We start from the raw sequence: 27,643 nt of genomic DNA, 5'->3' as shown, positions 1-27,643 counted from the left end.
ACGAGAGCAAGTTAATCTGAACTTTAATCATAACAGGCTTAAAATGTATCAGAAGAATTAGTAGATACAGCTTAGGTTTCCTTCAAGATTACAGTTCTAAAAAAGAATTCCTTAGTTCAGGCTAAAGTGGGAAGGGTGAGAGACTGACTCCAAATTAATAAATCCTTGGCCAAGGTGCATAGCTAGATGACAGTCCAACTAAGAACACCGAATACAATTGTAGTCAGGTGTCATACCAAGTCAGCACTTAGCTATAGGGTACAACCGACTAAGTTGTAGGCCTTCTTACAATAAATCCAAGATACTTGATGCCACCATTCACCGTCCCTTGCAGAGGGTCAGGTTTGCTTCAAGAAAGAAGCGGGCAAGGGGGTCGAGGGTGGAGAAATGCCCCAGTGATAACCTTTTTCCCCTTCCAGCTAACTGCAAACAAATCTTCAAGAGAAATTCTGCAACTCCAAATTCCACTAAGATACTTTCTATCTTGTCGTCTAGCATTTCATTTCAATTCTTTTAAAAATATGTATATATGCAGTTTTCTTAATTCCGTAGGTGTAAAATACTTTTTATTTCTTATAAATTTAGAAAGCCATTAATGGAAATATGAAGTAGTAGAAATTCTTGTTCTTAATTTAAAATGTGTTTATTGTTTTTGGAAAACTAGTCGTTATCTAATTAATGGCTTTTAAGCATATTACACCTCTGGTGAGAATAATTCTCGATTAGGCAACCATCATATGGAGAGCGCCTCTCTAATCTAAGGCCTCTAGAATCTCTATTAATGAGCATACTCATTAACAACAATTACTTGATAGAGATCCCACCTCTAACCATGTCTCTGAACTCTAACATATACATATGATTAACCACTACAATTTATAAATTGTCTCTAGAGATTCACAATGAATCTCTCCCAGGATTCCAATTTGAAATCTCAACATTCATACAAAATGCCCTCTAATCTCTGAGTTCTGCTTTGGAGAAACTCGACATCCATAACAGATGCCCTCTACCAAAATTACCCTGGTCTCTATTAGAACTATAAAGTTCTTATCCATCATAATTCAAACTTCCTCTATAATAATATAAATATAAAAAGAAATATGATATACCATTTAGTTGCAATTTTACCCTCTAGATATCATGTTGCTTTTAATTTTCACCTTTCCCAAATGTTCTCTATGTTCTTCTCTAAACCTTTGATTAATTTTGTAATTTATTATCACAGTAATAAAGTATTGGTAATGCACTTCTTGGCCTGATCACTTTATCTTATTAAAATGGTTATCATTGTCTGTTTGTTTTTATGTTCACACTAATTCCTTCATATTGCTGATTTGCCTCCATAATAGCTATGAATGTTATCGATCTTACTTCCTTTAGACACTGCTACGTATTTTGCTGAGTACTTTGTATTTTGTCCTTATTATCCTCCTGGTCCTGAATGCTCCTTGTCCACTGTGTATGCTGTTGCGATCTCAGTTTTGTCCCTGTGAGTTATTAACGTTTGGTCCTCTGTTTGGTGCTTAATATCCTTGTCTGTCTTTTATTCCAACCCTCGCTGCTTCCTCGGTCTGCAGTTTATTTAATCCTTATCACTATTTTGTTTTTTTCTGCTTATCATTGTCCCTTTCTTCTTAAACCTCTCCCCCCGCCCCAGGTCTTCATAGACTCAGTGCTGACTTCTTATATATTTTATCTCAAATCCTACGTGACCTCCTTGTCATATTATTGCCGCTCAGTTATGAGTAGCGGCATATTCCATAGGATGCACCCCTTGGTCCCTCGACCATGGTTGCAATTTTTGGTTGCAGCCTTGGTCCGACCAAGGGTTCTGGGTCTATTCAAATAAAACTTGTTTTTCTTTCCTTTTTTTAATAAACTTTTTTTCATGTATGGTTGTGATCCGAATAACTTACTTTTATATTTATTAATGTGAATGATTATATATATGTAGATGTGCGTGCATATATATATATATGTGTGTGTGTGTGTGTGTGTGTGTGTGTGTGTGTGTGTATATATATACACATACATACATATATATAATATATGTGTGTGTGTGTGTGTGTGTGTGTGTGTGTGTGTGTGTGTGTGTGTGTGTGTGTGTGTGTGCATACATATATATATGTGTGTGTGTATGTTTTATTTGATATATCTATAGATTTTTTATATAATAGAAGTTTCAAATGTTTATTTGAATTTACAATAGATTCATTAATTTAGTGGATCATCAGAACCCAAACCTCAAACACTATTTTGCACATACCCACGAACCAGGTTTTCCTACCCATACTCAAACAGGCAACTTAGCAAATAACTGTGCAAAGAAAGAACAAAAAGATTAGACGATCTCTAAGCTTGGTAGCAAAAAAAGAACAATCATGAACATGACAAGAGGCAGCCAAAGATACTCCCATAGTAAAAATTTGAAGCAACAGTCCAACTTGAACTCTAAGCATGAGTTGGACTTTAACTTAACAGATAGGCTACCAAAACATTCAGCCCGATATGAATATCCACACAGAAAAAGAATAGGTGGAAATAGCAAGACATCTTGCATTACCGAATAAGGATGGGTCAAACTTGTACACTGAAGTGGGCGCAAAGAATCAGAATCTATATATATATAATGAATACGAACTCTCATTCCCTCAATTTGATCTAAAAATAAGTATGAACGGGGGGTTGCTTGAAACAACAATCTAATTTTAGTTGAGAATTATACTGTGTGTTTGAGAAAATGTTTCCAAATTCAACAGCGCATGCATTTATCCATCTAATGTTTACATGGTCCTATACGAAACCTTTTCTGAAGCTAATATCATGGACTGGGAATTGTCTTTAATAATGATCGTGTTTCAAGCATCCACATATTGTTCAAGGCTATCAATATGCTCCCCCTCATATTTCAGCCATTTCTAAGACACAAGATTCCAAAGAATACGCTGAACAAAGAAAATTCGAAAGAGTAAGCTTGTTAAAGATGTCGAGTAATATTAGTTGCTCAATCAACAAAAGGATAATGATTCTCAAGCCTAAATGTTTTTTAATTGAAGTTCATGACTGTTCTTAAATGCTTTTATATTGTCTGTTTTTATGAGTTTCTAAATATACAATGACATATTTCTATATTCATGTTTATGTAAAACATATTGAGCAAAAGATTCAAGCTTCATAGGTCTAATATATTATAATATATAGCAACAACTCAGAGATTCCAACCTAATAATGTGAATAAATTGGTCAAATGTCTAATCACATTTTCTAACCATCAGTATAACACAAGTTTCCAGAATATATGGTGAAAAGGCACGGAAGAAAATGTACAAACCTGAACTGCAATGTCACTTGCATCAATTGCATAAACCTGCAAAATACATCATATTGTAAACTGAACAATGTAGAAAGGATAGAGAACTCAAATCATCAAAAGAATTAAATAGTACTCATTTATCACAGTTGCAAAAAAAAAAAGTCCTCTCGATACAATGTACAATTTGAATTTCACCATATTATAAAAACCGCAGACTCTTGATGAAACCAAGCATCATAATTAGATGTTTTCTAACATGAACCATATAAGAGGTTAAGTCAAACTAAGTTTGATATTTTACCACCAAAAATGCAATGTCAAGTGCCATCCTACAGTACTGAAATAATTAATTGCTTTACCTTGCTGTTTTCTTGAGGCCAAATCTTTTCCAAGTGAAAAATGTCAAGCTCCATAAAACCATAGTCCTGAACTAATTAATATTGAATCCAAAACATCTGGCTGACACAATTCTGTAGAAGAAAGCCAAACTTCATCCTAAGATGGATTAAGAATATACCATATTTACAATGCCTTCAAAAGACCTTACTTCCAAAGACTATCGCTGCCGATTTGAATTTGTATAAAACATTACAGCATCATCATTTTATTGAAGGCTTCCTTTGTAAAATTAATCATCTGAAATCAATGACCCAGCAACAACTCAATCCAGGAGGCTTATAACTTTGCCTAGCCTATCCCCCTAGGCATAAAATTAGAGAACTGATTATGCCACTCATATTGCTAATAAAGAATATGTACGGCATTGGCTTTGAAACCACAATTAATTGGCTTGTTATGTGCATGAGGTCACTTGCAATTTTTAATTATGTTGAGCGTGTAATGACCCATAATAGGGTCTGTCTTAATTCGTTTTAAAATTCCCCTTTTAGAGTTTATATCATACTTACGGATGGTATTTTGTAGCGTCTCAAGCTAGGAGAGTGTCAGATCTCACTAATTGTCATATGTCATCATTTCTAGAAATAATGCATACTTAAGATTTTATTCCTTTATTCCTAATCACGAACCCTAAGGCAGACGGTAGAATTACTGCTTCTTGAGTATGGAAACAGTCTACTTGAGGCTCCCTCATGAACAAAGCCCGTTCAGGAATCTTTGCCTCAATTTGACTGAATTACTCCTTCCCCTGGGCAAACTCCCTATCCGCTGAGTTGTGGTAATGAGTGATTAAAGGATTAACATAATATATATTATTAAAAAATTAAAAATATATGTTCGATGTAATACTTCAGACTAAGTATCCAAATTTATAATTTCTTCTCTCCTCAACTCAACCCTAGGGAGAGCACGGATTAACTTGTCATAGGGCACTTGACACTAGTACAATCTTTGGGTTTACTTCACCTCTCCCTACACAACACCATCAACTCCCAAGACTATAGCAAGAGAATAATGAATAGGAAATACATCTACCAATACCTCTTCTATATGTTCATATAATATAGAACATATTTATGGTTATGATTTCACCATTATTAACATGCTTATACATACATACATACATACATACATACATACATACATACATATATATATATATATATATATATATATATGTATATTTGAATGTACACTTCTTAGTATACACATAACTTCATAAGTCACCTTCATATTTATATAGGAATTGGCCATCATTCAAAAGATACAACACTTCATAATCATAGTCCTTTTGAAAAGTCACCACCTTTCATAATCGCAATCATTTCGTAAAGTCGCAATCATAATCATAAATCATTCAAAAAAATTACAACTTTTCACAAATACAATTCATTTGAAAAGTCACAACCCTTCATAATTACAACCCTTTCAAAAAGTCACAACCCTTAATAATCATAATCCATGAAAAAAGTCACAACCCTTCATAATTACAATCCATTCAAAAAGTCACAACCCTTCATAATTACAACCCCTTCAAAGAGTCGCATCCTTTCATCATTATTGTCTTTTGAAAAATCCACCTTATTTTCTTTACATTCCTTTCCTCTTATATCAATCCTTATTTAACTCTATATTTTCTCTTCTTCCTCCTTTCTTTGGTCAAATGAACTCTCCTCCCTCTTGTATCGTATTTTGAAGGAGCCACATCTCTTTATTACATACTTCTTGACCTTTTTATTAGATTTAGTTAATTTATATTGTTTATTTTCTTTTCTTTCTTTTTTTTTCATTCAATTATTATTAATTGTTATTAAAATTCTATCTTAAACTGGAGACATGACACCGCAGTTGGATACCAGATGTCCAAGCATAATAACCAGGCAACACACCTTTGTGATTGTTCTTATGTGTTCCTCTTTTGACATCAATTGGGGAAATAGTCATATGTTCTCCTAGTGTTGTATTGCCATTAACAAGAAACTATACATTGCAAACAATGCTAATGAGATATCAAAAAAAAATATTTACATCCTCCAAAGCATTTGACAAGTTACAACATCAACTGGATCAAGTAAGAATAGTTATTGAGTCCTTTTTGAGCCTGAAATTTAACAAACAAATGGACAATCATAGTTAGTGCATACAAACCATCAATCACTTTAGTACTTGCCATCTCAAACTAAATGCAATCCCATTATTAAAAGTTTGAAGAGGATGGGATTCATAAAGCACTTTCATTTGGTGGCAGAAAAAAAGGTGTGACATGCTTTCAAGACACCTCTTGTCTCAACAATAAGCACTTTTTTATTGTTGGAAACTTGGGCCCTATTGAAAATGAAGCTTTTGTTGAAGTTTATGAGCATTATGTAGATTTCAGTTAGGTATCTAAGCACTCCTGAGGGGTAAAGTGGCTAACTTGGAGCAAAAGTTAGATACTGCCTAAAGAATTGGCCCCTCTATTAAGTGGGAAAGTTGTGAGCTCTGAGTAAAAAGCTCAATGCTCATGCATGAGAGTCATAGCTCAAGAGTTGTAGGGTATTTTGGATTACACAAGACAGACACTAGCATTCAGCAATACATATATTGACCTTACATGTAAGTAGATATATTAAAGTATAGAACGAGCTGCAAGTCATTGATGCAAGAGCATCCTTGGGTCGTTGGCAATCTTGCATCACCTAAAAATATTTCCTTTTAGTTTTTTTTAGCTTGCTAGTTTGCATGCATTTAGTGGCATTCCTTCAATTTGGGTCATTTGAAGTCACGAACCTTAAGGTATATCCTAGACGTCTTTGTTTAACTAGTCAAGTACACTGAGCAAAAAGAATCTACCTTTTCCACCTTCATGGCCAATAGCCATACAGATCATGTGAAGTCTTCTACCTGGAACATTGACTCAAGTGCTTCGTGCCACTTTACTCATCGGCATGATTGGTTCACAACCTTCTATTTGTTCGCTAACTAAGTTGTTTTTGGAGGAAGAGAAAAATACATAGTTGTTGATAAGGGCACTATTTAGGTACATTCTAGTAGGAGGGTCTCATATTTCTCAATGTATAGTATGTTCCTGGCATGGAACAAAATCTTCCCTCAGTCAATCAAATCATGTGCAATCCTCCTCAAATGGATGTTGTATTCAACTCACACAAGTGTTTGATTGTTGATCGAGAGACTTGCACTACCGTAGCTGTTGGTATTGAGGATCATGGTCTTTTCCAACTTGTGGATACTGGTGATTTTCTGGAGTTAGCCATGGTAGCCAGAAGTACTTCCATCACCAATCTTTGGCATCAGTAGTATGGGCACTTAATGTGCACCATCTCTCTCAGTTGGCTCGGGAAGGACTTATAGTTAGCTTACCTAAGGTCCTGACTCAGCATCATAGTGTTTGTGGAGCTTGTCAGGCTAGGAAGCAACACAGGACACCATTCACAAAAGGTGACTCATAGCGAGCCTCTAAGGTACTTCAACTGGTTCATGCTAACATTTGTGGGAGAATGAATACACTTTTTGTGTACTAGTTGCAAGTATTTCCTATTTTTTGTTGATGATTTCAGTCGTAAAATGTGGATGTACTTTCTTAGACAACAAATAGATGTGTTTATTGTATTTCAGTAGTTTAAAGCCATGGTAGAAAAAGGGTCTAATTGTTGTATAATTGCTCTTAGATCAGGGGGGAATTTTGTTCTACTACATTCTCCAACCTCTGAGATATAATAAAACATCGGTTAACCACACCCCACCACACTCCCTAGCAAAATGGTGTCGTAGAGTGATGCAATCATACTATTGTTGAGATGGCTTGTTCCATGTAACAACACAAGAGTGTTCCTAATAAGTTTTGGGCAAAAGCAATTTTCACTACGGTTGTCTCCTTAATAGGTAACCTACACGGATCGCTATGGGAAAGACTCCTGCAAAAGCTTGGACAGGTCGCAAACCTAGGAGGATTCATCTCAAAATCTTTGGCTCTTTTGCTTATGTATGGATTCCAGACATTAAGCACTCCTAGTTGGATTCTAAGAGTCAAAAGCTTATGGTTACAAAGCATAGTGACAACCATAAGGCTTACTGATTGATACATGCAAACATTGATCATCTTGTCTTCAGCAGGGATGTTGTCTTTGATGAAACATGTCGACCTTTTCACCCATCCTCATCTGTACAAAAATTCTACAGATCAACCTTTGAAGCCTTTTGATTTGGGTTTCCATCTTCGGATAGGTCTACCTAATGGGAGGGATGATGCAGATCCTGAGCTTAAAGATGCTCAGCCTGAGTTTCCTCCGAATGGTGGTAATCTTCCACTCAGTGAACCTATTCTAGATCTAGTACTAGTTCTAGCTCTTCCATCCGATGTTGGTTCTTCTACTCTTCGACCTAAATGTGGGATAATGGTAATGGTGATCTTCATCATGATGAGCTCATTGATGGTAGATCATTTAAAAACAAGAGTGAAACAACAGCATACAGTTAACTTTTCTCTTATGGCCAATATTCACAGTGTTTATGAGCCTTAAACATATTCAAAGGCTAAAGGGACATATGAGTGGGAAAAAGCTATGGAAGCTGAATATTATAATCTTAAGAAGGATCACACTTGAGTCCTTTTTGATCTTCCTTTAGGGAAGAAGCCCATTATCTGCAAATGGGTGTATAAGGTGAAATACAAAGCTGATAGAACCCTTGACAAGTACAAAGCTCGTCTCATTACTAGAGGTTTCTCACAGAAGGAAGGCATTAACTATGTGGAGACTTTAGCTCCTACAGCCAAGATGAGTATCATTTGGCTTGTTCTTGCCCTAGCAGCTCAATTTGATTGGAGAGTTGATCAGATGGATGTTAAGAATGCTTCCCTCAACAATGAGTTTAAGGAAGAAGTCTATATGAGTCAACCTCTAGGGTTCAAGGTTGCCCATCAAGAACACAAGGTGTGCAAACTAAAAGCACTCTATGGCCTGAAACAAGTTCCTCGAGCTTGGTACATAAAGATTGATATGTACCTCATAGATCATGGCTATCAGAGATGTCCATTTGATCATAATTTGTATATCAAACAAGTTGGTAATGAGATTCTACTAATTATTGTCTATGTTAATGACCTGATCATTACTGGCAGCTTAGAACAATTGATTGGTGAGCTCAAATAGAGTTTGTGTAGCTCATTTGATAGGACAAACTTGAGAATTCTCCATTATTGTTTAGGTGTTGAGGTTTGACAAACAGAGAGCTGTATCCTCATCTCCTAATCCAAGTATGCTCGAAGTCTTCTGGATAAGTTACGAATGCAAGATTGCAAACCTGCCTCCACACCCATAGAAGAAGGGCTTAAGTTGTCAGTTGAGCCTGATTCACTTGTAGTAGATCAATCTTTGTTCACACAAATAGTAGGTACTCTCATCTATCTCACTGCTACTAAACCTGAACTCAATTTTGCAGTGAGCTACATTTTACACTTCATAACAGTCCCCAAGGTTGATCATTTTGTAGCAGCAAAGCGTGTGCTACATTATGTGTAGTACACTTCTGATTTTCGACTCTTGGACACTTGGAGTCAAGATCCTAGACTTCTTGATTATACAAATTCAGATTGGGCAGGTTCTGTTGTTGACAGAAAACCAACATCTAGGTATGTGTTCAGTTTGGGATTTAGTGCAGTCACATGAACTAGTAAGAAGCAATTGGTTGTGGCTCTCTCCTCAACAGAAGCAGAGTACCATGGAGCTGTTACAGCAGCTTGTGAGGCAGTTGTATGCTTGCGGATATTCAAATATCCCAAGCAGGTCCAACTCCTTTGTTTGTGATAATTAGGAAGTTCTCAAAGTTGCCAAGAATCTAGTCTTCCATAAAAGAACCAAGCATGTGGAAACTCATTACACTTCACTAGGCAGCTTGTTGAAGACGAATCCATTCAATTGTTCTATGTTCCAATAGTGGATCAAACAACAAATATCCTCACCAAGTCCCTCAGTCCAAATCAGTTTATAAAATTCAAGGGCTCTATTGGTGTTGTTGATAGACTGAGTATTAAGGGAGGGTAATAATGTTTTATTATTTATTTAATGATCAAGAATGTACATTATTTTAATCTTAGATGATAAGATCATCTCTGATCTTATCTGTAATTTCTTTTTATAAACTTTTTTATTCTATAAATGTTGTAAGCTTATTTATTGAGCATCTTTGTTCATTGTTGATACGTCAAATAATTTACCAATTACTTGCATAATAAGATGCCAAATACAACTAATTTTTTGCATATTAAATAAACATAAAGAATTAAGAGCTTATAAAGATACTCTTGTTCACTTGTTTAACAATAATCTCTTATGGAAAAAAGAAATCCCCTTTATGCCAACATATTTTAATTTCTTTAATTAAATGTTGAAAAAATCAACAAATAATCCATAACTAACATACATAATATACGAAATAAAGTAAGGTGAGACAAATATACTACTATTTAGAATAAATGTTAATTAACAGAAAATTATTAACATAATTTATTAAAAAATAATAGTATATTATCTAACCTACTCTACTTCATTCCTACCAAAATGTTCACTAAGGGTTTTCATTACCCAAACTTGGATATCCAATCAAAGACCTAAGTTAGGATTTAAGTCCTCATGCAACTCATACTCACAGGGTTTGCATTAATTGGCATGGTCATTTTAATTTAAAAAATTCCATCAAAAACAATAGCTTCTTTGAGAAGCTTCTAGGGCTCCATAACTATGCCCTGATTTGGCATCATGTGTTTTATTTGTAATTTTTCACTTAGGAAACTTTGGCTCTACGAGAAACAAAAACCCTAGTCACCATATTGCACTCTGTTATATCATTTTTTATGGCTCCTCTTGGCTCGAACAATGACTGGAAGTGTTGATCTTGGCATTTTTCCTTCAAATTTGATTACTAGTGAGCATCTTTCATTTCTTCTTGCATAAATCAGGAAGCTTTCAGGTTGAGTTTCAAAAGAAAAAGGTTAAAAATGCCCCATTACTGACTCCTCAGCATGTTGCCATGGCTCTCTATTGCTTTTGTTCAAGTTGGTGTTACTTTATTTTCAAGGGTTTTCAATAACATTTATGAAAATTTGTACCTCATGTTTTTTTGAAATTTTGCATATTTGGTACATGAGGAATTTTCTTGCGTCCATGCTCTATTTTTCCAATTCAAACGCTTCAACTTTGTTCACGTTCCAAAAAATGGCAGGAGGGTTCCTTTTTTCTGTCCACTTAAACAATTGAGGGCTTTGCTATGCAAATGTTACAACTCGACCCATGGTTCTAGAAACTTAATCCCTTTAAATCGAGGTTTATTAAATATACATGAACCTTCTTTAGCTCATGTTGGCAAGATTTTCTTATTTTTGTGTCCTTTCCCTGCATGTATGCTCATATGCAACTTCTCTAATATAGGAAGATGAAAAAAGAATCACATATCTTTCACGATTTTGTATCAAACCCTCCAAAACATGAAAAAACAGTCAAAAAAAGTGAGAAAACAATTTAGTTGTACTTGGGTATTTCCCTATATATTTCTTATATTTCTTTGCTGACAACAACATCTTCCAAGTTCTTTGACAGCTATGAACTCAACCTCATGCATTTGGTGTATCATTACATATGTTTTTAACTACTCATTTTAGTTGCATTTTTTGATGTATCTGAACTTTGACACCTCTGTTTTCTACTCATCATTTACATATCTAATACTATGGCACTGAAGACTTCAGATGCTTAGCCATGATCTGGACATTTGCATTGTGGAAAAAGAAAATAAGGGTCTTTTCCTTGAGATGATATATACATGTCATGACCTCTCACTTTTTCTCACTGGAAAACATTGTAGCTTCCTTTGCACAGGTACCAAAGGTTGAGTTCTTGCTGCTACCTTATCCCATTCTTTGCTTATACATGGCCATGTTTGTCCCCTAGTTTAATAGACAATGTTTGGTCTTTGATAGAATTATATTTTGCACATTGATATACTGGTGGTTTCACTTGGCATTTATCAATCCTACAGTAGTTGTTTACAAACAGATCAAATTGTCCTTTTTTATATATAATTTGTTATCTTCACCATTCAATCTTCATGAAATTTCTATGAAAGAACCCATTTCTTTATTCATTGCTTTGATTTTGAATTCTCATAATTTCACATTGACCCATCATTAGGCAATATCCGAGTCATAACAAATTTCTAGCGCATTATTTACAACTAATACATTGTGTCAACATAATTGCAATCCCAACACTCATATTGTTATTTGAAACACAAAATGAAACCATTCTGACACAAAAGATCATTGATACATATTTTAATTCCTCTTTCGTTGTGTTTGTTACTTTCACTATTAGAGGCTGTTTGAATGCATCCAATTATCAGTAATGATCTTATAATTAAGATAACATGTCTCTATTGTATAGATGGTTCCATCTTGGGCTCTAGAAGACCTGCTCATTTTTTCCTTCTTGTAATGGTACTTTGTCATCTCACAAGCCAAAGTGGCACTGGAGAGTGGAATCAAAAGCTGAAGTGAGCAGATGCGAAGGCGGGAGCTGATGCATCTGGAAGCCGGTCAGATGTTGTTCCCAGGCAGCAGAATGCGGCAGGAAGCCACTGTTGCTTCCGGTCATATTCGGCTGGCCAAGAATGGTTTCTGGCAAGCTTCCAAACGCAACCGAGAGCATCCACAGGCTTCCAAACATGACAATGGACCAAAAAAGCGTTAAAATTATTTTTTGATATTTTTTTTCACTTAAAACACATATAGGGAAATAGATTTTTTAATCTATTTTTTTCCTTGCAAACCCTAAAAGAGACCATTTGACTACTACTCTGTCCATTTTGTTTGCAGCTCCTCTCTTTTCTCTTTTGCTCTCCATTTTTGCATTTTGAAGGAAAGTTGATTATTTTCAAAGAGGATAGCTTCCACAAACGAGTTTTAAGCAACTAAGGTAAGCATTTAATCCCATTCTTGCATTCTTTCATGAATATTTTGAGATTTGGATGAATTTTTACAAGTCTGTGAAGAATTTTTTCAAGTTTTTTTTGTTTTCTTTTGAAAAAACGAAGTAAAGCAAGAATTTTAGCAATCTATTTAAGTAGTCTTGTATCATTTTTTTGCACTTACATGCTTGATGTTCAGAGTGTTTTTTTTAATTTATTTAAATTCTTATAGATGGTCACCACCAGTAGTGAAAGTTCAGTGGGCGAAGCAGCTAATAGTTTTAAAGTTGAAGTGGCATCTCCTTCACGGAGACATACCACAATAGAGGCAACAAAGCTTGTTAATCATACCATTTCACAATGCCTCTATGCCACCGATCTTCCTTTCAAATTGGTGAGATCACCATATTGGAAGAAAATGGTTCTACATCCCACAATCACCGCAATCACGGATGATGATGCTAATAACATCATGACACGTGGTGTATTTAGCACAAGTGGAACCGTTTTGGGTTCACTTTCTCTTGAACTTGCAGCAGTTGGAGGAGATGAAACCAAGAAATGTCTGGAATGATGATGAGTTTTTTGCAAATCCATATAATACAGGTTTGGATTGATAAACTATATTTTGATTTGTAGTTTATGATAAACTATATTTTGATTTTGTAGTTGTGATGATTTGCTGATTTGCACTGGAATCATGAACACAAACACACACAATATTCATATCATTGATTTTAATTTTAATTATATAATCTTATTGAGTATTTAAATATGTATTGAAGTTGCAAGCTATCAAATATTTTAATTTTGTATATTTCTTTCATTTCTTTGCGCACGCGCACGTGTGCACACACACAAACATACACATCTGAATCAGTAACTAAGTTTGTCATTGTATCATGATCTTGTAGTTTCATGTCTTCTATCCATGATGCCTCCTTTCATAATTCAGATGAATTTTAGGTATTGTTCTGATCTTATAACAACCACAACATTGCCCATATGGACTGTATGTTACCTTTCATCAGCTGTTACATAGCTTTTTCTGTAGCCTTGAACTTGAAGACTCTTTGGACTGTACCAATTCATAGTTATTTTTGTTGTTATCAGATTAATCTACTATGACCTCTGAGATCATTGTGTATATCTTCACAATGACACATGGCTGCTATGATGTTAATGATGCTCTTTCAACTATATATATAATTCTTTGCACCTTTGTGGCATAACATCAGTCACTGTTGAAAACACGTAAGTTATTAACTAGTCCGCATACCATGTCTTTCTCTCTGTTTGCTGATTATACTTTGAATGTCACTGCCCCTTTTGCAGCTTTGTCAATGCTGCTTGTGTTGGAATTTACTGACTGATTGAATTATTTGTTGTTGAATAAGCTGCTAAGGGTTTCGATATTCACTCCCGCACTTGTTTAAAACTTTCTCCTGTCATTTAGAAATTCAGATGAATGTTCATCTTTTTGTCTCATGTTATACCTTCTGTGTCTCAAAGTGTTTTGTGCAGGTTGCAGTCTGTGACAATAGTATTGCAATAGTTTAGCATTGTGAGAGTTATCTTTCCTTCATCAGACTTATGCATAATCAGAACTCCCTTGAATATTTATGCACATGCATGGTAAAATTGGTTGTGTGAGTTCATCGCTGCGTCTAGGTGTTCAATGAGTCAGTTTTTAGGAGTATTGAAAGCTAACTTTTGGTGTTGTCACCCACCGCATGCAAGTTTTTTAAAGCTTTTCATTTATAGTCTTATGAATTTTAATTCTGTCATTTCTTAACTCTTTCCCTTGGAAAAGATAGAGTTAGATTTTAGGTGATAATTCAGGAAGCCGGCCTTCTCCGGATGTTTATTTCAGTCATGGGGTACTCACAAACTAGGAATCATCCCAAGTTTCTCTATAAGTGCTTAATTTGCAAGAATTAGCATGGGGTGCAAATCTGAGAGATAATAGTTATCATTGATTCTTGCTTGAGCTTGTGTAATCTTCATGTTCTTATGGTTGGTTAGAAATTCCCAATCTCGCAAAGAAATTTTCTGATCAGCAAGGCTTATATCTCAATGATCTTTGGTCTTTGGCCAACATCTTTCTTGGATTGCACTTTGTTTCACAGATTATGAAAGATCCCTATGATTTGGGTCCTGGCCTATATTTCTATACGAGGCTTATATCTCGATGATCTTTGGCCTTTGGCCAACATCTTTCTTGGATCGCACTTTGTTTCACAGTTTATGAAGATCCCTATGATTTGGGTCATGGCCTATATTTCTATACGATACACTTCTTGTTCTTGGAAAATGTAATACATCTTGCCAACATATGTGTTGCGAAGGCTCTATATATTGAGGCAAGTGATCTTTGCTTAGGGGCAGCCAAGCAGTGATCAAATAAGTTGTAAATATATCTTTGAGGTTACGATTGTAGGATTTGTTTCTGATATTGAGCATGTAAGCAAAGAATGTAAGTTACATGTTGCAAGTCACTTTGATCTAAAGACAATACCCATAGAATTTTGAAGTATAAATAGCATGTTGTTGAGTCATGATAGATTAGGGAATTAAGTGTTTCAATTCACGTTGTTAGATGTTCAATTAAGGTCATGTTGACCAAGTTCTTGTTTTAAGCATTATGGGTCAAGTGAGTTAAAAGTGGGAAAATGCCATGCAAGGTCATAAATGGAATATAATGTAGTATTAAGATGTCATAATATGATGTTGGACCTATTTAGGGTGTCTAGAAAGCATGAGAAATCATAAAATGCAAAATATGCGAATAAGTGTAAAATTGCCAAAAATGTTGCTGTCAGCAATTTTTGTGCAAAACGGCAAGTTTTAGAAGGTGAACAGTCATCCACCTTGAATGACCTCTTAGAGGAGGTGCAAGGTCTTGTTTTTTGTTATAAAACATTACATCTTCATGTAGAAGATAGAGGAGAATGTGTGGAGAAAAGGAATGAAGTGTTTTATATAAGGTTGTGAAATACAAATCAGTATTTTGGTGTAATATTGCTATTATACTGGCATTTAAATTACAGTCCTATCTTCTCCTTGAATTCGTGGTTGTGATGGTATAAAACTTCCTATTTATGGTGAAGAGCATAGTACTTCTGTGGTTGATTGAACATTTGTCTGTTGTCATTATATTATTAACAAGAATACATTATTTGCTGTCTGGAAAGTAAATTTCATATATTTTTAGAATATGGTGTGATAGTGATTGTATATTCTCATTTGTGGAGATAGCGGAAGATATTAAAGGTTCCCATGGTTGTTTTAGATTGTCCTCTTACTAAGTTGACACCTTATCTTGTTTCTTGCAATGGAGATGCCCATGAATCAGCAAATTACTTGCTGCCATAATTAATGACAGTGAATCAGCACTCTTGGAAAAAACGTGACAGTGGCAGATGTGATTAGTGCTGCATATGTATTGGAAAGTTAGTATATACTCTTAGGATGTTGTAGAACCATTTCGAAGGGAAGAAAAGGTGGTGGATTGAAGTTTGAAAGCCAGTCATGCTATTCGGCAATGAAACCCTCACCAAGCATAGGTTTGAAAGTTTAATGATCTCCTCAAAGACTAGGAGCTCGAAAATCAGCAGTTGGACAGTTTTTGATAAGGTAAAACTATAAACGAGTTCTTTTGTTATTGTTATTTGAAAGTTGAGTGGGTTTATAGCTTGAGTAAGTGTGTTAGGCGTAATAGCATAAACTAGGGCCTTCGAGTTATATGCTTTAATGAGCAAGTTAGAACCTCAGATTTTGGAATTTGAGAGAGTTCAATAATGAATATCTGATTCTGCCTTTAATAATGTTAGATGTTTTGAAGAGTTTGAGTTCTTACCCTACATTCCAAGTTAGGCTACAAGGAAGAGTCTCGTAGTGAGAGTTTGTATTGGTGTTTTGAAGCCCACCAAGGTGTCTAGAACCTTATGAATATTGAAGGCACTTTGTTGGTAATGAGTTAAGTCTTTTGGAAGCTTATAGGGATATGGTGTTGATAAAGATCCTGGAGGGTGTAAGGTGGTGGAGGTGTTGTGAGGTGTGAGAGTTAATTGTTAGGGTTTTGGTGAAGGTATAGGTAGAGACATTTGGAATAGGTGAGGTGGCATAAGGAATAGGCCAATCACCCGGTCTCTAACCTTGGAGAATCCTAAGGAATAGCATATGATATGCTTGGTAGGCTTGGAAGAAGCCTAGTAATCAGAATTAGTAAGTGAAGAACATAATAGTTATCACCTCCTCCTTGCATCAAAATCTTTGATTTTGCGATAAATGCTAAGTTGCTAACTATCATTTCTTGTGTCTGGTGTTAATTGTTTCTGTTAAGAATGTTAGCCTATGTGAAATTGAATTTATAATTCTTCTAATTATTTTCAAAACAAACTTTAAACTGATTACGTAATTATATTTATATATACATATAATATTACACACACACACACACACACACACATATATATATATCTCATTATTACTATTATATATATATATATATATATATATATATATATATATATATAATTGTGATTAGTTTATATAACGTAATCAGTTCATAATTATTCATATTGTCGATAGCTCACTATATTGTGATCTGCCGATAACAACATTATTACTCACGTAAGTAAGACCAGTATATTAATACTGTCGTTGGCATTATAAACCATTTACCACCGAAGATTATGATATCTATCTTTTATCGTATTACTCAAACTTCCTTTAACAAACCGCAGATATATTATTAATATGTTAAAAGGTCGTGACCTGTCCCAGGAACATAGGGTGCATATTTAGTTTGATACGTGATTCTTCATCACGTCTCTTCACTGCTCAAGTCACATATATATAATATGATTATAATCTGCAGTAAGAGGTAGATCAATAACAGCGGTAATCTTACCTTCGGACTTGCAGATTATAATACATAAAATCTACATATATCCAGTTCAAGAAACTCAATCTTCAACAGCAATCTAGTAATCACTAACAGTATCTAAACATCTTCAAGTTCAAGACTAATAAAATTGAGATTTACACCAATCAAGATCTCAAGATAACATTAGAACTTTACATGGTATCAGAGCCAAATTGGTAGAGAAATCTCAATTTTTAAGGAAGAAGAAATAGTGGCAAATAATGTGAGGGTGGAAGACAGACTTGAAGGTGCATCAAACTTCTTCTCTTGGAAAAGCCGTATTATTACAATTCTGAAAGAACTGGAACTTGAAGAATACATTAAAAAGATATTCCAATACCTCAAGATGAAACCCAAAAACTCACCTGGAAAAGACGAAATAACAAGGCAAGGAAAATCATTATTGATTCAGTTAAAGATCACATCCTTCCTTCCATATCAGAGATCAAAAGTGCATATGAAGTATTCAAGACCATAAAAAATACATTTGAGATAAATAACTCAAGTAGACTAATCACCTTAAAATCCAAATTACTGAATACTAAAATGGAAAAAGGAGATTCTATTCACTCTTATTTTGAGAAAATCTCTGAAACAAAGAAACAATTATCCTCCATTGGAAACAAAATTGATGATCAAGAACTCTCATTAATAGCTCTAAGAGGGCTTCCAATGTCTTGGGATACCTTCATACAAGTTGTAAGCAAACCCTCTATTCCTACTTTTGATCAATTGAAAAATGAATGCATAGCAGAAGAATCAAGGCTAATCTCCAGAGGGATCACTTCAAATCAAGAGGAAGAAAATCAAGCTCTTCACATTGTCTCAAACAAAAGGAAGAAGAAATTCAATAATAATAATAAAAAGAAGTTTAAGAAAGACCATTCTCATGTTAACTATTTTAAGTGTGAGAAAATAGGACACACATTCAGAAACTGTCCAGAAAGAGAAAAAATTCTAGCCTTCCTTGCTGAAACAAAGGAAGATGAAAATCAACTATACTATTCTGCACTTTCAAGTGAAGTAAATTCAAATAAAGAAGCTTGGATTGTAGACAGTGGTGCATCCCGTCACATATCCAGATTTAGAGATATGTTTGATACATTTGAAACTCATATCACTGAAGGAGTTACTATTGGAGACAATTCTACCTATCCTGTAAAAGGTATTGGGACATGTTCTATAAAATTAAAGGATGGAACTACACTTAATCTTAGAGATGTCTTATTTGTACCAGGCATAAAAAGGAACCTTATTTCTATTTCTAAGTTAACAGATGATGGATATCGTGTCACCTTCAACAAAGACAAAATACTATATTGGCATAATAACTCAAATATGAAAAATGCTATTATCATAGGGTCCAGATTTGGAACATTATATAGATTAAGTAACATTCAAACTCAAGCTCTTAGTCTTGAAACATCCAATGTTAATGAATTATGGCATAGACGACTTGGGCACATTGGGTTTAGTTCACTTCATAATTTAGATAAGATAACTTCTGGTACTCCCAAACTAGACTCATCTCATAGAGGAACCTGCAAAGGGTGTGCTTTAGGGAAAATCATAAAAAAACCTTTTCCCTCTAGTGAACATAGGTCAAAATCAGTTTTGGAACTAGTTCATTCAGACCTTTGTGACCCATGCCCACGCCTTCTCTAGGAGGTTTCCTTTATTACATATCCTTTATTGATGACTTTCCTAGGAAGACTTGGATCTATTTCTTGAAAGTCAAAGAATCAAATGAAGTTCTATCAAAATTTAAAACCTTCAGAGCATTAGTAGAAAATCAGACAAGCAAAAGGATTAAAACATTAAGATCAAACAATGGAGGAGAATATATATCTGACATCTTCAAAAGTTTTTGTAATTCTGTTGGGATTAAGAGGGAGTATACAGTACCTTATAATCCTCAACAAAATGAAGTCGCAGAAAGAAAAAATAGAACCATTATTGAAGCTGCAAAAGCTATGTTCCATGATCAGAATATGCATGCCTCATTTTGGGCAGAAGCTTCTAAGACTGCAGTATATATTCAAAATAGATGTCCACATTCATTTCTAAAGAATACCACACCTGAAGAAGTCTTCTCAGGTATCAAACCAAATCTAAGCCATCTTAGAATATTCGGATGTCCAGTATACATTCACATACCCAAAGAAAAAAGGACTAAGCTTGAACCTTCTGGGAAGAGAAGTATATTTATAGGATATTGTGAAAATTCCAAGGGTTATAGAATCTACATTCCTGGACAAAGATCAGTTGAAATAAGTAGAGATGTAATTTTTGAAGAGGATTCTACTTTAAAACTTTCAACTAGCATAGAAGATGAACCAATCCCAGATGATGAGGAAATTAGACAAACTGAAAATCAAAGGGAGCATACACCTAAAGAGAGAGAACTAGATATAACTAATGGAAAGAAAAGACCATTATGGGCAAGGAAGATGCTTGAAGAAAACAATGTGGAACCAGATGAGATCTCAAAAGAAAACAAGAGAACTCGAAATCAATCATGTTATACTGCTCTTATAACTGAGATAAACAAAATCGAACCATCTACAGCTGAAGAAGCCCTAATATCACAAGAGTGGAAAGATGCCATGGTAGAAGAATACAATTCCATAATTTAAAACGATGTTTGGGATATTGTTCCTAGGCCTAAAGACAAAACAATTGTATCTTCAAAATGGTTATACAAAATCAAATATGCTACAGATGGAAGTATTGAAAAACACAAAGCTAGATTTGTTGCTCGAGGATTCTCCCAAAAAGTTGGCATTGACTATGAAGAAACCTTTGCACCAGTAGCTCGTTACACTTCTATAAGAACAATTATTGCAATTGCAGCTTCAAAAGGTCGGAAGATTCATCAAATGGATGTAAAAACTACTTTCCTAAATGGGGTCATTAATGAAGAAGTCTACATAGAACAACATGAAGGGTTCATCATAAAAGATAAAAATTTATATGTATGTAAACTCAAGAAAGCACTCTATGGTCTCAAACAGGCTCCTCGAGCTTGGTATGAAAGGATAGATAACTACCTTTCCATACTTGGATACTCAATAAATGAAGCTGATTCTAACATATACTTCAAAACCACCAGTGATGGAATGGTAATACTTGTTCTCTATGTTGATGACTTGTTGATAACAGGTGATGATAAATTAATTGAAAAATGTAAGCAAGATCTGATAGCTGAATTTGAAATGAAAGATTTAAGGTTACTACACTACTTCTTGGGATTAGAAGTTAATCAAAAAGAAGACTACATTTTCTTACATCAAGGAAAGTACACTCAAGATATTCTGACCAGATTTGGAATGATGGATAGTAAGCCCTTATCTACCCCAATGGAAACAAACTTACACAAGCTAAAAGAAGAAGCATCAAAATCTGAGGTCATTGATCCTACTCTCTTCAAACAAATAATTGGATCCCTTATGTATCTTGTGAATTCCAAACCCGATATACGCTATGCTACAAATGTTCTTAGTCACTTCATGTGGAAACCCAAGAAGATCCATCTTATGGCTGCAAAACATATATTAAGATATTTACGAGGATCTATTGTTTTTGGACTAAAATATGAAAAGGTTGAGATAAATCTGGAAGGATATATTGATTCAAATTGGGCAGGATGTTCCTCTAACCGCAAGAGCACTACAGGTTGTTGCTTCAACCTTGGGTCAGCGATGGTATCTTGGTTCAGCAAAAAACAACCAGTTGTTGCCTTAAGTTCTACCGAAGCTGAGTATGTAGTCGCCTCCATTGGAGCACGTGAAGCAGTTTGGTTAAGAAAACTTCTATTTGGAGTATTTGGAAAACCTCTAAAACCAACTGTGATCCATTGTGATAATCAAAGTTGTATCAAGCTATTGGAAAATCCAGTTTTCCACAATCGATCTAAGCATATCGAGACTCCTTATCACTACATAAGAGACATGGTTGGCAGAGATATCATTAAATTGAGTTTTATCAATACAAATGAACAGAATGCTGATATTTTCACCAAACCTCTTGCGAAGTTGAAAATTGTGTACTTTCGAGAAAAACTTGGTATGATATTGTTGTAAATGAATTTGTTATTCATGAATACAAATTATTTTCTAATTTTTGCATGCAAGCTTCTATTGTGAAAAGTGACTGACTTTTCTTGAGAAAGGTGACGACCGTTCATATGTTCTGATCCTATGATAAAGTGACGACTTTATTTTAGTTGATCTATTTTCAAACAATGGTTGAAATTGTTGTTATCCTTTGGGCCGGATTTTGCCAGACACATTGATAACTTTCATGGATCTTTTTGGGCGATAGCCGGATACCATGAAAACCAATTGTTTTGAAAGTTTGGGTTATCCTTGTTCTTTGGGCCAGATTCTGCCGGACACAATGATAACCTTCATGGGTCTTTTGGGCGATAGTCGGACACCATGAAAATCCATTATGTTTTTTCTTTTCAATCTCTCCCTTAGTCTAAAACATAATGTTGATTATATGTTTTTTGTGTAATTCAATTTCCCTTGCTAAAGAGGGAGTGTTAAGAATGTTAGCCTATGTGAAATTGAATTTATAATTTCTTCTGATTATTTTCAAAACAAACTTTAAACTGATTACGTAATTATATTTATATATACATATAATATTACACACACACACATATATATATCATTATTACTATTATATATATATATATATATATATATATATATATATATATATATATATATATATATATATATATATATATATATATATATATATATATATAATATTATATACATATATATATAATATTATATACATATATATAATTGTGATTAGTTTATATAACGTAATCAGTTCATAATTATTCATATTGTCAATAGCTCACTCTATTGTGATCTGCCGATAACAACATTATTACTCACATAAGTAAGACCAGTATATTAATACTGTCATTGGAATTATAAACCATTACCACCAAAGATTATGATATCTATCTTCTGTCGTATTACTCAAACTTCCTTTAACAAACCGCAGATATATTATTGATATGTTAAAAGGTCGTGACCTGTCCCAAGAACATGGGGTGCATATTTAGTTTGATACGTGATTCTTCATCTTCACTGCTCAAGTCACATATATATAATATGATTATAATCTGCAGTAAGAGGTAGATCAATAACAGCGGTAATCTTACCTTCGGACTTGCAGATTATAATACATAAAATCTACATATATCCAGTTCAAGAAACTCAATCTTCAACAGCAATCTAGTAATCACTAACAGTATCTAAACATCTTCAAGTTCAAGACTAATAAAATTGAGATTTACACCAATCAAGATCTCAAGATAACATAAAACTTTACAGCTTCCACTATGTGACTCTTTCTGCATGGTTTGAATCATCTCCATTGGTAATACTCCTGCCATGACTATGTCAGATGGTATCAGAGCAATGTTGATGTTCATATGTTAGCACATCAGGGCTCCTAAGCTTGCGAAGCCCTATTTGTGTTTGTTGTGGGGTGGTAAAGTGTGGATCTGACCCACAATTGTAGAGGATTTGTGCAAGGGGATCACAGAGGAGTTGTTGTTGGTTGAGGATCTTGATTGAGTTCTTGAAGCATTGCAAAGGCAGGCTGCAAATGTCTCCAGTAGACTGCAACATGAGAGGCAATTTGTACCTTGTAATCAGATTTCTGAAGTCAAGGCAATTGCACCTAAGGATTGGAAAGATGTCACCAAGAAGAGTGAACCTTAGAAGGTTAGAACAAATGATGGAGGACTTCAAGCATGAGATGAGGATTGAGATCTAAAATGCTTTGGCTGGAATGTAAAGGAATCCTAAGACTAAGGAAGAATATGAGGAAGTTGTTGAAGATCTTGACACTGTAGATACCAAGATACCAGCAGAAGGAGAAAGATTGGTGAGGGCTTTTTGGTTCTTCAAATCCTATAGATTTGATGGATGGGATTGGAGAGTTGGAAGATTACTTTGAGCTTATGGATATTAGGGATCCACAAGGGTTAGGTTAGCACAGACTAAGTTGAAGGGTCATGTATTGTGTGGGGGAAAGAGTTGCAGAAAGAGAGGGAGGAGAACGATGAAATGAATATTGCTAGATGGAGGTTGATGGTTGCTAGATTGAAAGCTAATCTCATACCTGAGAATAATGAATTGAAATTATTCAAGAGTTTGCAGAACTTGAAGCTAAAGGACAAGAGTGTGAAGGAATACACCAAGGAGTTCTACAAGATGACAATCAAATCTGATCGCTGAGAGTTGTCCATGAAGAAGATGGCTAGATATATTATTTGCTTTAGATTCAAAATTCAGGATGAGCTTAGTATGTTTAGTACAATGGAAGATGCTTATCAATATGCATTGAAGGTAGAAGATAAGTTAAAAAGGAAAGTGAGTAATCCTCGAGGAAAGGAGAAGCGAGTGGCATTGGCAAAGAAAAGAAGACAATTGAAGAATGACCTAATGAAAGGACACTTAGGAGAGTAAGGGACAACAAGGATTTCAAGAGTACTTGTTCCAAATGTGGTGGCATAGGGCATTGAGCTTTTCAATGTTCCGAAGGATCTAGCAAAAGCTTGGGCAAGCAAAATCTTGTGTCACATGAGGAGCAAATTGTTGATGCACTTGTGGGAGTGTATGGCAGAACTTGACATAGGGGTGTCTCTTATGTGTAGGAAAAACTTGTTGAGAAAGATGGAAGTCAAACCTATACAAAAGAGAAGCTTGTTTAGGACTATATGCAAATCAGGAGGTAAATGTTGTTAGGTTAGGATAGTAGTAGTACTAATAATTTGGTATTAGAAGAGATAGTATGGAAGCTTGGATTCAGGAGGCTTAAACATCCTTGTCCTTATGGGATAAATTGGTTTCAAGATGATCATACGGTGGAGGTGAAATATCAATGTTTGGTGAACTTCAACATTGGGCCTTATAGAGATGAGGCATTGTGTGATGTGGTATCTATGAGTGCTTGTCATGTTCTTGTTAAGTCTTGAAATTTGCACCCAACCAAATTCACCAAAAAGAATTGGAAATTTCAGGTAACATTGAACCACTCATAGGTAGTGGGATTTTCCTATGCAACTAAGTAGATCTTTGAGTTATAGGCTAACTCCTTGGGATAATCACCTAAGCTCTTGTAACTAAAATGAACTGTACTTCATAGGAAAAGGGAGAAAGATGCAGAAAATAAAACCTTACAACTAGACCTAGCTAATAGGCGATGCACCAAAATCTTATTGATACTAAAAATATGGCTGCTAATAAACAGTGAAACTCCCCTTGTTGATCAACACTTGGATCCTATACTAGTTTGCATCAATATTTCATAATAAGGTCCTAACAATGAGAGTTAAGGAAAATGAAGGCATTCACATAATAGTTCCAAAATGAAGACACAAATTATAACTTGCAAACAAAAGTAAAAACTGCAACTAGGTGATAACCAAGACGGGATGATAAGGAATCCTAATAATTCATTTTACACTTTATCAATCAAATATTATCACACACAATAACAGAAAGGATCAAGGCTGGATTTCAAATTAGAAGGTATCACTAAATGACTCAGTACATATATCGAGTATCCCAAAACTGAATTATAAAAAGATGCAGAAAATGCCAAGGACACAAAAATATGTCACAAAATTCCTCTTTACATAATCAGAACTCTCTAAACATTCGTAGTCCAAAAGACTAAGTACAAACCCCTTGGGGTCGAATCCATCAAAGAAGCCTCAAAAAAAGGAGTCAATACTCATCAAAAATAACAACTCATTGCCTCATAACCCCACTAAGTCATAATAACATCAATGACTCACTCAGAATCCTCCACAAAACACTCTAACTGATCATAAAGACCTCTAAACAGACTAGATAAAGTCAAATTCGACCCCAAACAAGATTCCTAAAATTTCTCCTCACATTTCCATCTGATTTATAATACTGAGTCTTCACCTAATATTTTTCCTCCTTTCCCTCTTTAGACACAAATCAAACTTATCCTAAATGCTAATCATAATCAAAAGAATGAGTCATATAGAAAGAATCAACACACATTCTAATGACTTTGCGTAATAATAAAAAATATAAAATAGCTTATAAAAACACTATTGTATATCATTATTTTACGTATAGCATGTAAAACATAACAAGTGTTATTTAACACTTAAATCAAATCCCATGACCCGTAACCATATACAAGGCAAACATTATGGGCAATTGAATTCCACCAAATGCATTGGATCCCAAATTTTATAGAAAATGAATAAGGGCAAAATATATCACATTTTAACCCTAAACTCATTCATTTTGCACAATGCATTAGCATTCTGGAGAGAAGAATGAAGCATAGGGTATTCTGCATTTTTTGTAGCCGCCATTATTGGGTTTTGCTCCACCTCCTTGCATTTTCTTGAGTGAACGCATGATTTTCTATTGTTCTCTTGTGATTCCACATGCTGTGACTAGAGTTTGGAGTCGTCATATTTTCTTGCTTGTTGTTGCTATTGATGGAGGCATTTTCGGGTTCTTCATTCATCCTCACTACCGTTTTTGGGTCTGTGGAAACAAGGAATAATGTCGTGATCATTGAACGATTGTCTATCCATTTTTGCTCTTATCTGGCGTTGTCTGGACGTTGGAGGCATGATATGATTCTGAATACTTTTTCCTTACCTTGAGCCACCATTTGTTGCTCGAAAATTGTTGTTTGGTTGCCATGATGGAGTTTTCACTAGATGGTTATGGGTAAAACGTGGCCATGCTTTTTTCCACTATCGTAACTAAATAGAGGCTTCTCTTTCTGTAAGTCGTCTTTCCTTTCTTGCCCTTGTCATACCGTGACTTCTAGGATTTTCATTTTACTCTCTAAGATCACTGCATTTGGTTATTTGATGAAGACATGTACATGTAATTACAACTTGTCTTTTGCTGAAGCTAAGTGTTTTTTAAAGCAATTTATATTTCCTAATGCTTTAACCGACATGGGTAGAATTAGATACACGGCTAGCCATTCTGTTGGGGTTTATCTCCATTGTTTGTTTCAATATTGATAGCTTGTGACTGATTTCTTTTGATGGAGTTGAGCATTTTGGCTATCTGGGTGTTTGGCTGCAACAAGCAAAATGAAAAACCCCAATTTTATAGAATTGGTGAGCAAGGCTAATGTAAATCTCACCAAATCTAGGTTTTAACTACTGCAAGTTTGTTTGACCTTGCTGTTATGGCATGATATGATTTTGAACTACCAATACGGCCTCATTCTTTGTTCCTCTTCTGTGTCTGCATTAAGGGTAATTCTGGACTGTTTTCATCATTGGCAAGGGTTTTGAGCATATATCCTACGTTTGCTACACTTGACGGCTGAGTCTAGACTTTTGAGGAGTCTTTCTTAGCCATTGCTTGTCATCTTGTCTTTGGAGAATGTTTTCACTCCATTTGCAGTCGGTTGTATTCTTCATGTTTTGACGTGCCATTTTTGTTTCTAGAACCAAGTATGATGTCGTGACCTCCTTGAATCTTGCTTTTATCTGATATTGTCTCGGCATTGGAGGCAGGATGTGACTCTAGGCTTAGAGTCTTACTTATGATTTCGAACACATTTGTTGTTTGAGTCACCATATTTCAGAGAGAACCATGTTTATTGTAATAACCCCAATAGGTTATAACTTCTTCAAACACCAAAAAACTTTATACTTCAGTGGTTTGACATTTCGTCAAACACTTTGCAAGCAAGCTCTGATACCACTGTAATAACCCTTCTCAAATCTGCTCTCAAAAATGCTGATTGAAAGCTCAAAGAATTTTGTCAAACAATTCACATGCAAGGGACATATGACTGATATAGTATTTCAGCTTGCTTTAAATGACTTTTTTCCAATTTGCATCAATGAGAATCTAGTGATAGAAGATTATAATGAGCTACACAATGACCTAACATGAGTGTGCTCCTAATTTTGACAATATTCAGTACGTATATTATGATCTAAGCATGAGAAAAGAACACCTACAACCAACTGGCAT

At 34.8% G+C, this 27,643-nt stretch overlaps 1 protein-coding gene across 3 annotated transcripts in view; it reads right to left on the bottom strand.

Moving 5' to 3' along the window:
- The window catches only part of LOC149546411 (putative protein arginine N-methyltransferase 6), a 248,429-nt gene that overhangs the window by 183,317 nt on the left and 37,469 nt on the right, over window positions 1-27,643 (bottom strand). For all 3 annotated transcript variants that reach the window (XR_016353711.1, XM_089791186.1, XM_089791185.1), the window contains exon 4: window positions 3,335-3,370. Coding sequence is in view for 2 of the 3 variants with exons in the window: in XM_089791186.1 (XP_089647312.1) it covers window positions 3,335-3,370 (36 nt within the window). In the remaining variant the exon portion in view is untranslated. The remainder of the gene's footprint in view (window positions 1-3,334; window positions 3,371-27,643) is intronic.

This window comes from Cupressus sempervirens, chromosome 7 (assembly GCF_028749045.1).
Source record: "Cupressus sempervirens isolate cs-2001-9-10 chromosome 7, ASM2874904v1, whole genome shotgun sequence".
Lineage (NCBI taxonomy): Eukaryota > Viridiplantae > Streptophyta > Pinopsida > Cupressales > Cupressaceae > Cupressus > Cupressus sempervirens.
This window is presented reverse-complemented; position numbering and strand designations above follow the sequence as displayed.